The sequence below is a fragment of the Cucurbita pepo genome, chromosome LG09 (genome assembly GCF_002806865.2).
Source record: "Cucurbita pepo subsp. pepo cultivar mu-cu-16 chromosome LG09, ASM280686v2, whole genome shotgun sequence".
Taxonomy (NCBI): domain Eukaryota; kingdom Viridiplantae; phylum Streptophyta; class Magnoliopsida; order Cucurbitales; family Cucurbitaceae; genus Cucurbita; species Cucurbita pepo.
In genome coordinates this window covers 2,535,275-2,547,396 of record NC_036646.1, presented here as the reverse complement: position 1 = coordinate 2,547,396, position 12,122 = coordinate 2,535,275, and the positions used below count along the sequence as shown (strand labels likewise).

The following is a 12,122-nucleotide window of genomic DNA, read 5'->3' as shown; positions in this document are numbered from 1 at the left end:
TCCTTTTCATTAGTCTAAGAAAATGTACGACCATGTACACTCCTATTACTAAACATAAAATTAAATGCTTGAAAACTTTTATAAATCTTTTAAAATTTAGAGATAGATACACATTTAAAAGTTCAAGGCTAAATTTGTAATTCAACCTATAATTCACGAATAATTAGTCGATCACGTACTTTGAATTGTTTATTTTCGTCTCTTCTATCAACTACTTTTTGTTTGGTGTGGTCCAAAAATTTGAATTTTTGCGTCTTTGGATGTCTTCTTATATATGTTCGTATTATAATACTTTCCCGTCAATTCATAGAATTTAAATTTATAATATGATATCTTGACAAAATTATCTACTTGTTTTGAACTATGAGATCTCACATCAGTTGAAAAAGGGAACGAATCATTCTTTACAACGGTATGAAAACCTCTCCCTAGTAAACACATTTTAAAATCACGAGACTAACGACGATACATAACGGGTCAACACGAATAATATCTGCTAACAATGGACATGGGCTATTACATGAAGTATTTCTAGAGTGAAAGCAATCCGTTCTTTCAACATACTTCGTCTTCGCTCACGTGCTCGGTTAATTATGAAGTTCAAACTAACTCAAACTACAGAAGTATTTTGTTTGTATATATCATAATTATCAACTTTTTATTTCTCGGATGTGGTATCGATTCATTTAAATACTCGTTCTTTCCTCGAGCGTCACAGCTGAAGAACGCTTAATACCCTAAAAATAATTATTTTGGAAACATTATTATAGTGATAATCTTTTTTGAATTTTCAACACATTGTTTGAACCAAATTAATTCAAAGCCAAGCTGTCATCTTCTCTTATCATAAATCAACCTCCATCCTCTTTGGAAAAATGAAATAAATATAAATAATTTCCATTAAAATTTCCACTATTTAATCTTTAAATAAATAAAAATAATAATTAATGGAATCAATTCCCAAAAATTATAATATAAAATACTTTTTATTATAATAAAATTAAAAAAAAAACTAAAATCAATATAAAAATAAAATAAAAATTAAACTAAAATTGTGAAAAATATTAATATTTCTAAAACTTATTAATTATAAAATAATATAAATTTTAATTAATTTTAGGGTTTGGTGGTTTGAAAATATTATTTATTTATGCTTCCATACCAAACTATGACTAAATATTTTCTTCATTGGAATATATTAAGTTATATTTGAAAATTATTTTATTATTATTATTATTATATATATATATTAAATATGTTAGAGCCTAAATTAATTTATTTGACAAACTATATAATTATCTATTCTTTATAAAAAGAAATCTAACACTCCGAGTAAAGGAAAAAATATATGAAATTACGGTTAACAGATGTTTAGAACAATTGATAGTTACTATGAATATTCGAACAATTTGAACTGTTTAGTTCAAACTGTCGGGGTTGAGTTGGGTTAGACTTTTTTTGTCGATTTGGGTTGTGTTGAATTTTTTAAAAAACNAAACATAAAATTAAATGCTTGAAAACTTTTATAAATCTTTTAAAATTTAGAGATAGATACACATTTAAAAGTTCAAGGCTAAATTTGTAATTCAACCTATAATTCACGAATAATTAGTCGATCACGTACTNGTTTTTTTTTTTTTTTTTTTCAAATGGACCTGAAAATAGAGTTCACAATCCAACCCAACCCGAATTTTAAAATTGTTACGAAAATTAGAATATTTTAAGTTTGTAACAAATGTTAGTAACACGGTGTAATATATGAATGTTTCATATAATTTTAGTTATTAATACGACATATANTACTTTGAATTGTTTATTTTCGTCTCTTCTATCAACTACTTTTTGTTTGGTGTGGTCCAAAAATTTGAATTTTTGCGTCTTTGGATGTCTTCTTATATATGTTCGTATTATAATACTTTCCCGTCAATTCATAGAATTTAAATTTATAATATGATATCTTGACAAAATTATCTACTTGTTTTGAACTATGAGATCTCACATCAGTTGAAAAAGGGAACGAATCATTCTTTACAACGGTATGAAAACCTCTCCCTAGTAAACACATTTTAAAATCACGAGACTAACGACGATACATAACGGGTCAACACGAATAATATCTGCTAACAATGGACATGGGCTATTACATGAAGTATTTCTAGAGTGAAAGCAATCCGTTCTTTCAACATACTTCGTCTTCGCTCACGTGCTCGGTTAATTATGAAGTTCAAACTAACTCAAACTACAGAAGTATTTTGTTTGTATATATCATAATTATCAACTTTTTATTTCTCGGATGTGGTATCGATTCATTTAAATACTCGTTCTTTCCTCGAGCGTCACAGCTGAAGAACGCTTAATACCCTAAAAATAATTATTTTGGAAACATTATTATAGTGATAATCTTTTTTGAATTTTCAACACATTGTTTGAACCAAATTAATTCAAAGCCAAGCTGTCATCTTCTCTTATCATAAATCAACCTCCATCCTCTTTGGAAAAATGAAATAAATATAAATAATTTCCATTAAAATTTCCACTATTTAATCTTTAAATAAATAAAAATAATAATTAATGGAATCAATTCCCAAAAATTATAATATAAAATACTTTTTATTATAATAAAATTAAAAAAAAAACTAAAATCAATATAAAAATAAAATAAAAATTAAACTAAAATTGTGAAAAATATTAATATTTCTAAAACTTATTAATTATAAAATAATATAAATTTTAATTAATTTTAGGGTTTGGTGGTTTGAAAATATTATTTATTTATGCTTCCATACCAAACTATGACTAAATATTTTCTTCATTGGAATATATTAAGTTATATTTGAAAATTATTTTATTATTATTATTATTATATATATATATTAAATATGTTAGAGCCTAAATTAATTTATTTGACAAACTATATAATTATCTATTCTTTATAAAAAGAAATCTAACACTCCGAGTAAAGGAAAAAATATATGAAATTACGGTTAACAGATGTTTAGAACAATTGATAGTTACTATGAATATTCGAACAATTTGAACTGTTTAGTTCAAACTGTCGGGGTTGAGTTGGGTTAGACTTTTTTTGTCGATTTGGGTTGTGTTGAATTTTTTAAAAAATGAAAATTTTGGCTCGGTTCGTGGGTTCGAGTTTTTTTTTTTTTTTTTTTCAAATGGACCTGAAAATAGAGTTCACAATCCAACCCAACCCGAATTTTAAAATTGTTACGAAAATTAGAATATTTTAAGTTTGTAACAAATGTTAGTAACACGGTGTAATATATGAATGTTTCATATAATTTTAGTTATTAATACGACATATATTATCAATAATTATGATCTTTTTAAATAATTAAAAAAAAAAGTGAATAACTTGACGACCCAACCCAAAAGTAAGAGGTTTGGGTCGTGAACCCTCGTTCGAACCACCAACCCTGATTAAAAAGGTTGGGTTGTGAACCCTATTCGAGTCATTCGAATCACCAACTCAAAATTGTCGACAAGAAAGGCTTTATGTAACAGCTCAAGCCCACCATTAGTAGATATTGTCCTCTTTTGGTTTTTCCTTTCGGACTTCCTTTCAAGATTTTTAAAACGTGTCTACTGTGGACTGGTTTCCACTCTTATTTGTTCTCATTCCCAACCGATGTGGGATCTCACGCTTTATTTCTCATTTAAACAGAAATTCCTCATTTGGGTTTAGAACAGGTCTTCCCGAGACTAGGATTCCGTGAGTTAAATAAACATCTCTATATAAGAATTAGGGTAACCCGACTCTAGGGCATAGGATAAAATGACCATTATTAATTAATTTCCATTTGGACTCTTAAAAGTCAACTATAGAGTCTCAACAAAAACGTCTATATATTTCCCCCACACACATCTCCTTCAATTAACAGCCACACAAGTACCATACCTCCAAAACAATCTCCACCCTCTTTAATTTTCCACCTCTAAAAATGGTCGCCCCCGGTCAGGGAGGCGACGGAGCAATCTCCGGCGGCTCCAACATCAGAACCCTCGCCGTCCACATCATCACCGGGCGGTGGTTTGTGGTATTCGCTTCACTTCTAATCATGGCAGCCGCCGGCGCCACTTACATGTTCAGCTTATATTCCAACGACATAAAGTCGGTTCTAGGTTACGACCAAACGACGTTGAATTTGTTGAGCTTTTTCAAGGATCTGGGTGCAAACGTCGGCGTTTTATCTGGCCTTATCAATGAAGTTACACCGCCGTGGGTGGTTCTATCTATCGGTGCCGTCTTGAATTTCTTTGGTTACTTCATGATTTGGCTCGCCGTTACTAAGCGGATCTCGACGCCGAAAGTTTGGCAAATGTGTCTCTACATCTGTATTGGAGCTAATTCTCAATCTTTTGCTAATACCGGTTCGCTCGTTACTTGTGTCAAGAACTTTCCAGAAAGTCGAGGCGTCGTTCTCGGTAAGTGATTATCAATATTACGAAGAAAAAAAAAATCACATTTTTATTATTTATTATTTTAACGTCGGAATGACAAAATCGAGGATAAACCCAACCCTCGAAATTAGATGTTTTGCAAAATCACAACTTTTAGCTTCTTCCTCCGACGTTCCTCCGACGTTCAATCGTGTAAAATTGTCAGTTACAACAAAAACCGAGCAGTGTATTATGTTTTTTCAAAACATTCACACGAAACTTGTGTGTCGTGTTTTAAGTTGGGAGTGTTCGAGTAAATTTAACCTAACTAATTAAACTCATATTTAATGTGTTTTCCCAAATTCTAGGGTTCACCAAATTTTGATTTTGAAAGCTCCCCATTTAAATATAACGTAATTTCCACTCGATTTTTAATTAATTTAAATTAAAATACTTTTGCTATCCATTTTTTTTTTAATTTTTTATTTTCCAATTTCTTTTATTTCCTATTATTTATTATTTTATTTTATTTTTTTCATTTTCATCCCCATAATGCCAATTTGAAATATTTGTATTATTTTAAATAAAATATTATTTTTAAATATTTATTTAGTTAAACTTCATACTTTATCTAAAAATAAATATCTCTAAATTTTTAAAATTATTTTTAAAAAAATTAAAAAAAATACTTTTACCTCGTTTAATATTTTATTTTAAAATTAACCCTAAACTTTTAAAAAATTTCAAAAATACCCTTTAACTCTCGAAAGTGTTTCAAAAGTATTCTCGTGTTCATATGTTTCATTAATACACCTANTTACAAGAGTGATATTTATAAGAAGTTTCGAGATGAAGCTGAAGCAGAGGTGGTCGGAAATGGCGCTGTGGCGGCCGCCGGAGCACCGGAGGAGACGAGAAGCCGATAGGGGTGTGTTTGGCGGGAAAGAAAATGAGGTGAAATCCGCCGGAGCGGCGGCGGAGACGAGGAACCGACAGGGATGGGTTTGATTTGAGAGTGAAGATTTTTGTTGTCCTTTGTCGAAACATTAAAATTTCCGAACTTTGTGAGAAAATAATTTACATGTTTCATCGCTAAGTTTCTAATAGAAGATATTATTGTAATTTTNAGAAAAAAAAAATACTCTTACAATTAGTACCGTATTTCAAAAATACTCGTGAATTTTTAAAAATAACATTAAAAAGTTTGAAAATAATATCCACATATTAACTGTAATAATTTATTTTTTTTTTGAATTTTTTTTGATTTTTTTGATTTTTTTTTTAATTTTATGGGTTTCTTGTATTTTTCAAACTTTTTTTAAAAAGTTAAAAAAAAAATTAAATTAATATTAAGAGTTTTTTTTTTTTTTTTTTTTTTTTTAATTTAATTATTTATTTGAATTGTGAACAGGTATCTTAAAGGGGTATGTCGGGCTAAGCGGCGCCATAATTACGCAGCTCTTCCACGCATTCTACGGCTCCGACACCAAATCCTTAATACTCCTAATCGGATGGCTTCCGGCGGCCATATCCTTCGCATTTTTACGAACAATTCGGATCATGAAAGTAATCCGACAGCCAAACGAGCTCAAAGTCTTCTACAATTTCCTCTACATTTCCCTCGCCCTCGCCGGATTCCTAATGCTAATGATCATCATAGAAAGCAAATTAATATTCACCCAAGCCGAATTCGGTGGCAGCGCCGCCGTCGTCCTCCTCCTCCTCTTCCTCCCTCTCGCCGTCGTCATCGTCGAAGAATACAACCTCTCAAAACTCAAATCCGCCGCCATTAATCCCCCAAACCCACTTCAAATCCTTACAGAGAAACCCAATCCCCCAAAAACAGAGCCCAGGAAACAACCCTCTTGCTGGACAACAATCTTCAACCCGCCGGAGCGCGGCGAGGATTTCACGATTCTCCAAGCTCTGTTCAGCTTGGACATGGCGATTCTGTTCTTCTCTGCAATTTGCGGCGTCGGCGGAACTTTGACGGCGATTGACAATCTGGGTCAGATTGGAATGTCCTTAGGATACCCAAAAAGAAGCATTAGCACATTCGTGACACTCGTTAGTATATGGAATTACCTCGGACGTGTCGCCTCTGGTTTTGTCTCTGAAATTGTTCTAACAAAATACAAATTCCCACGTCCTTTAATGCTTTCTTTAACGCTTCTTTTGTCATGTGTCGGTCATTTGATCATCGCCTTCGCCGTTCCAAATGGGCTTTATGTAGCTTCAATCGTGATCGGATTCTGTTTCGGAGCTCAGTGGCCGTTGCTTTTCGCCATAATTTCCGAGCTATTTGGGTTGAAATATTACTCTACGCTTTACAATTTCGGGTCGGTGGCTAGTCCGATTGGATTATACGTTTTGAATGTGAAAGTGGCCGGGAATTTGTACGACAAAGAGGCGGCGAAGCAGCTGGCGGCGAAAGGGCTTGTGAGAAAAACAGGGGAGGAGCTGAAATGCTACGGCGGAGAGTGTTTTAAGCGGTCGTTTCTTGTAATCACCGGAGTTACTTTGTTGGGTATGTTTGTTTCGTTGATTTTAGTGATTAGGACGAGGGGTTTTTACAAGAGTGATATTTATAAGAAGTTTCGAGATGAAGCTGAAGCAGAGGTGGTCGGAAATGGCGCTGTGGCGGCCGCCGGAGCACCGGAGGAGACGAGAAGCCGATAGGGGTGTGTTTGGCGGGAAAGAAAATGAGGTGAAATCCGCCGGAGCGGCGGCGGAGACGAGGAACCGACAGGGATGGGTTTGATTTGAGAGTGAAGATTTTTGTTGTCCTTTGTCGAAACATTAAAATTTCCGAACTTTGTGAGAAAATAATTTACATGTTTCATCGCTAAGTTTCTAATAGAAGATATTATTGTAATTTTCATACTTATTTTAAGTACTAGAACCCATTATCTATAAAAAAAAANTTCATACTTATTTTAAGTACTAGAACCCATTATCTATAAAAAATAATAATAATAATAATAATAATAAAATAAAAAACCAATTCGAGCCTAGTTTAAAGGGTAAAACTGTCATTTACTTATTATCAGCGATCGTTTATGCCAACTTANTTTTTTTTTTTTTTTTTTTTTTTTTTTTTTTTTTTTTTTTTTTTTTTTTTTTTTAATTTAATTATTTATTTGAATTGTGAACAGGTATCTTAAAGGGGTATGTCGGGCTAAGCGGCGCCATAATTACGCAGCTCTTCCACGCATTCTACGGCTCCGACACCAAATCCTTAATACTCCTAATCGGATGGCTTCCGGCGGCCATATCCTTCGCATTTTTACGAACAATTCGGATCATGAAAGTAATCCGACAGCCAAACGAGCTCAAAGTCTTCTACAATTTCCTCTACATTTCCCTCGCCCTCGCCGGATTCCTAATGCTAATGATCATCATAGAAAGCAAATTAATATTCACCCAAGCCGAATTCGGTGGCAGCGCCGCCGTCGTCCTCCTCCTCCTCTTCCTCCCTCTCGCCGTCGTCATCGTCGAAGAATACAACCTCTCAAAACTCAAATCCGCCGCCATTAATCCCCCAAACCCACTTCAAATCCTTACAGAGAAACCCAATCCCCCAAAAACAGAGCCCAGGAAACAACCCTCTTGCTGGACAACAATCTTCAACCCGCCGGAGCGCGGCGAGGATTTCACGATTCTCCAAGCTCTGTTCAGCTTGGACATGGCGATTCTGTTCTTCTCTGCAATTTGCGGCGTCGGCGGAACTTTGACGGCGATTGACAATCTGGGTCAGATTGGAATGTCCTTAGGATACCCAAAAAGAAGCATTAGCACATTCGTGACACTCGTTAGTATATGGAATTACCTCGGACGTGTCGCCTCTGGTTTTGTCTCTGAAATTGTTCTAACAAAATACAAATTCCCACGTCCTTTAATGCTTTCTTTAACGCTTCTTTTGTCATGTGTCGGTCATTTGATCATCGCCTTCGCCGTTCCAAATGGGCTTTATGTAGCTTCAATCGTGATCGGATTCTGTTTCGGAGCTCAGTGGCCGTTGCTTTTCGCCATAATTTCCGAGCTATTTGGGTTGAAATATTACTCTACGCTTTACAATTTCGGGTCGGTGGCTAGTCCGATTGGATTATACGTTTTGAATGTGAAAGTGGCCGGGAATTTGTACGACAAAGAGGCGGCGAAGCAGCTGGCGGCGAAAGGGCTTGTGAGAAAAACAGGGGAGGAGCTGAAATGCTACGGCGGAGAGTGTTTTAAGCGGTCGTTTCTTGTAATCACCGGAGTTACTTTGTTGGGTATGTTTGTTTCGTTGATTTTAGTGATTAGGACGAGGGGTTTTTACAAGAGTGATATTTATAAGAAGTTTCGAGATGAAGCTGAAGCAGAGGTGGTCGGAAATGGCGCTGTGGCGGCCGCCGGAGCACCGGAGGAGACGAGAAGCCGATAGGGGTGTGTTTGGCGGGAAAGAAAATGAGGTGAAATCCGCCGGAGCGGCGGCGGAGACGAGGAACCGACAGGGATGGGTTTGATTTGAGAGTGAAGATTTTTGTTGTCCTTTGTCGAAACATTAAAATTTCCGAACTTTGTGAGAAAATAATTTACATGTTTCATCGCTAAGTTTCTAATAGAAGATATTATTGTAATTTTCATACTTATTTTAAGTACTAGAACCCATTATCTATAAAAAATAATAATAATAATAATAATAATAAAATAAAAAACCAATTCGAGCCTAGTTTAAAGGGTAAAACTGTCATTTACTTATTATCAGCGATCGTTTATGCCAACTTATTGAGAAAAATGTTTGCTAATTAGACGTTTATGCAATAACTTCTTTTTACGTGTTGCTGCATATAAATTAAATTTTAAAACAGTAAAATAGACTTAGATTTAAACCGATAAAAATTATATTTTACGAGTATAATTAAATGTCATTCTATATTAAAAAATTAAGAATAGTCGTATTAAATCGATATTTCTAACCATAAACGGAATTATTATTCTATCTCGGAAACTTAAACGAATAGATAATAATAAATTTAATTATATCAATACAAATTAGAAATATTGGATCGTGGTGAATTTACTCCTTAATTATCATTTTTATTTTTATTTTTAATGAAGGAAAAAAAGCTTTGAATAAAAAAAATGAATCTTTGGAAAAGGTCCACAAAACAAAAGCCCACGAAGGCCCAATATTTATTTTTGAATTATAAATATATATAAATTTATATAATTAAATTCAAGTAGCTGTGTACGAGGGCCCTCGGCTAAGTGTTATATTGCCTCAATAAGCTATGATTTGATAGTATTTTAATCACTAATAAGCTTCGATTGAGAACCTTGTAAGAAGTCGTCTTAGTTCGTTGGTAGAGAGCATGACTTTTAACCAAGTGATTGTGGGTTTGATTACCATAGACGGCGACCTCTGTTGCGTGAGCGTGTTTCTATTTCCATTTTCTCATTTTCTTTGGTATAGGCTAAAAGTGAGCGGTGAAGACCATGACATCCCCGATCAATGTTATATTGTCTCAATAAGCTATGATTTAGAAGCTTTTAAGAAGTTGTCTTAGCTCAGCTGGTAGAGCGTATGGCTTTTAACCATGTGGCCGTGGGTTTGATTCTCACAGACGACGTCCTTTGTTTGTGAGTGTTATATTGAGATTATATTGTCTCAATAAGTTGGTAGAGCGTATGGCTTTTAACCATGTAGCCGTGGGTTCTATCCCCACAGACGGCGACGGCGACCTCTGTTGTGTGAGCATGTGTCTATTTTCCTTTTCGGCATAGGCAAAAAGTGAGCAGTGAAGACCATGACATCCGTCTTAGCTATGATTTAGAACCTTTTAAGAAGCCGTCTTAGCTCAGCTGGTAGAGTGCATGGCTTTTAACCATGTGGTCGTGGGTTTGACAGCATTCTCTGTTTGTGAGCATGTGTCTATTTTTCTTTTCGGCATAGGCTAAAAGTGAGCAATGAAGACCCAGCCAGTGTTATATTGTCGCAATAAGCTATGATTTAAAATATTTTAAGAAGCCGTCTTAGCTCAGCTGGTAGAGCGCATGGCTTTTAACCATGTGGTCGTGGGTTCAATTCCCACAGATGGCGACCTCTATTATGCGAGCGTGTTTTTATTATTTTCCTATTCAGCTAGTATTATATTGTGTCACTAAGCTATGATTTAGAACCTTTTAGGAAGCCGTCTTAGCTCAGCTGGTAGAGCACATGGTAGCCATGCGCTCGTGGGTTCGATTCCCATAGACGGCGACCTCTGTTGCGCGAGTGTGTTTCTATTTTCCTATTTGGCATCCCAGTGTTATATTATCTCAATAATAAGCTATGATTTATAATATTTTAAGAAGTTGTCTTAGCTTAGCTGGTAGAGCGCATGACTTTTAACCATGTGGTCGTGGGTTCGATTCCCACAGACGGTGACCTCTATTGCGCGAGCGTGTTTCAATTTTTCTATTCGGCATATGCTAAAAGTGAGCAATCGGCATATGCTATATTGTCTCACTAAGCTATGATTTAGAACCTTTTATGAAGCCGTCTTAGCTCAGCTGGTAGAGCGCATGGCTTTTAACCATGTGGTCGTGGGTTCAATTCCCACAGACGGTGATCTCTATTGCGTGAGCGTGTTTCTATTTTTCTATTCGGCATATGCTAAAAGTGAGCAGTTGAGACCATGACATCCCGGCCAGTGTTATATTGTCTCACTAAGCTATGATTTATAACCTTTTACGAAGCCGTCTTAGCTCAGCTGGTAGAGCGCATGGCTTTTAACCATGTGGTCGTGGGTTCGATTCCCACAGACAGCGACCTCTATTGCGCGAGCGTGTTTCTATTTTTCTATTCGGCATATGCTAAAAGTAAGCAGTTGAGACCATGACAGAACCTTTTATGAAGCCGTCTTAGCTCAGCTGGTAGAGCGCATGGCTTTTAACCATGTGGTCGTGGGTTCAATTCCCACAGACGGTGATCTCTATTGCGTGAGCGTGTTTCTATTTTTCTATTCGGCATATGCTAAAAGTGAGCAGTTGAGACCATGACATCCCGGCCAGTGTTATATTGTCTCACTAAGCTATGATTTAGAACCTTTTACGAAGCCTTCTTAGCTTAGTTGGTAGAGTGCATGGCTTTTAACCATGTGGTTGTGGGTTCGATTCCCACAGGTAGTGACCTTTTTTGCAAGCTTGTTTCTATTTTCCTTTTCGGCATAGACTCAAAGTGAGGAGCAAAGACCATGACATCTCGGGCAAGTGTTATATTCCCTCAATAAGCTATGACTCGATAGTATTTAATCACCCGTAAGCTTCGATTGATAACCTTTTACGAAACCGTCTTAGCTCAGCTGGTAGAGCACATGACTTTTAACCATGTGATCGTGGGTTCGATTTCCCACAGACGACAAGCTTTGTTGCAAGCATGTTTCTATTTTCGTTTTTGGCATAGGCTCAAAGCGAGCAGCGAAGACCATGACATCTCGGGTAAGTGTTATATTCCCTCAATAAGCTATGATTCGACTCGATAGTATTTAATCACCCGTAAGCTTCGATTGAGAACCTTTTATGAAGCTGTCTTAGCTCAGTTGGTAGAGCGCATGGCTTTTAACCATGTGGTCGTGGGTTCGATTCCCATAGACGTTGACCTTTGTTTCAATCTTGTTTTTATTTTCCTTTTCCGACCATGACATCAGTAGAGGGCATGACTTTTAACCAAGTGGTCGTGGGTTTGATTCCCCTAAATGGCGACC

The 12,122-nt window shown here is 35.5% G+C and overlaps 2 protein-coding genes and 9 non-coding genes across 11 annotated transcripts; all 11 read left to right on the top strand.

The window, feature by feature from the left end:
* The first annotated feature begins 3,905 nt into the window (after positions 1 to 3,905).
* On the top strand, positions 3,906 to 7,278 carry LOC111801608 (protein NUCLEAR FUSION DEFECTIVE 4-like). Its single transcript, XM_023685649.1, has 2 exons — positions 3,906 to 4,440; positions 5,807 to 7,278. The coding sequence occupies exons 1-2, from the start codon at positions 3,957 to 3,959 to the stop codon at positions 7,072 to 7,074; spliced, it is 1,752 nt and encodes a 583-aa protein (XP_023541417.1). The 5' UTR covers positions 3,906 to 3,956; the 3' UTR covers positions 7,075 to 7,278.
* LOC111802022 lies at positions 7,147 to 9,022 on the top strand. Its single transcript, XM_023686281.1, has 2 exons — positions 7,147 to 7,150; positions 7,551 to 9,022. The coding sequence occupies exons 1-2, from the start codon at positions 7,147 to 7,149 to the stop codon at positions 8,816 to 8,818; spliced, it is 1,272 nt and encodes a 423-aa protein (XP_023542049.1). The 3' UTR covers positions 8,819 to 9,022.
* A 912-nt stretch (positions 9,023 to 9,934) lies between these two features.
* Positions 9,935 to 10,007, top strand: TRNAK-UUU. The gene has a single exon. It is a non-coding gene; the product is annotated as a tRNA-Lys (tRNA).
* A 397-nt stretch (positions 10,008 to 10,404) lies between these two features.
* Positions 10,405 to 10,477, top strand: TRNAK-UUU. Its single transcript has one exon. It is a non-coding gene; the product is annotated as a tRNA-Lys (tRNA).
* A 253-nt stretch (positions 10,478 to 10,730) lies between these two features.
* TRNAK-UUU lies at positions 10,731 to 10,803 on the top strand. The gene has a single exon. It is a non-coding gene; the product is annotated as a tRNA-Lys (tRNA).
* Positions 10,804 to 10,914: 111 nt separating this feature from the next.
* On the top strand, positions 10,915 to 10,987 carry TRNAK-UUU. The gene has a single exon. It is a non-coding gene; the product is annotated as a tRNA-Lys (tRNA).
* Positions 10,988 to 11,114: 127 nt separating this feature from the next.
* Positions 11,115 to 11,187, top strand: TRNAK-UUU. Its single transcript has one exon. It is a non-coding gene; the product is annotated as a tRNA-Lys (tRNA).
* An 87-nt stretch (positions 11,188 to 11,274) lies between these two features.
* TRNAK-UUU lies at positions 11,275 to 11,347 on the top strand. Its single transcript has one exon. It is a non-coding gene; the product is annotated as a tRNA-Lys (tRNA).
* Positions 11,348 to 11,474: 127 nt separating this feature from the next.
* TRNAK-UUU lies at positions 11,475 to 11,547 on the top strand. The gene has a single exon. It is a non-coding gene; the product is annotated as a tRNA-Lys (tRNA).
* Positions 11,548 to 11,705: 158 nt separating this feature from the next.
* TRNAK-UUU lies at positions 11,706 to 11,779 on the top strand. The gene has a single exon. It is a non-coding gene; the product is annotated as a tRNA-Lys (tRNA).
* A 163-nt stretch (positions 11,780 to 11,942) lies between these two features.
* On the top strand, positions 11,943 to 12,015 carry TRNAK-UUU. The gene has a single exon. It is a non-coding gene; the product is annotated as a tRNA-Lys (tRNA).
* Positions 12,016 to 12,122: the final 107 nt, after the last annotated feature.

What these genes read in the sequence shown, in the direction of transcription:
- LOC111801608 (XM_023685649.1), top strand. Translation starts at nt 3,957, where the DNA reads ATGGTCGCCCCCGGTCAGGGAGGCGACGGAGCAATCTCCGGCGGCTCC. An exon ending in AAGTCGAGGCGTCGTTCTCG is followed by an intron (nt 4,441 to 5,806) that starts GTAAGTGATTAT and finishes AATTGTGAACAG; the next exon opens with GTATCTTAAAGGGGTATGTC.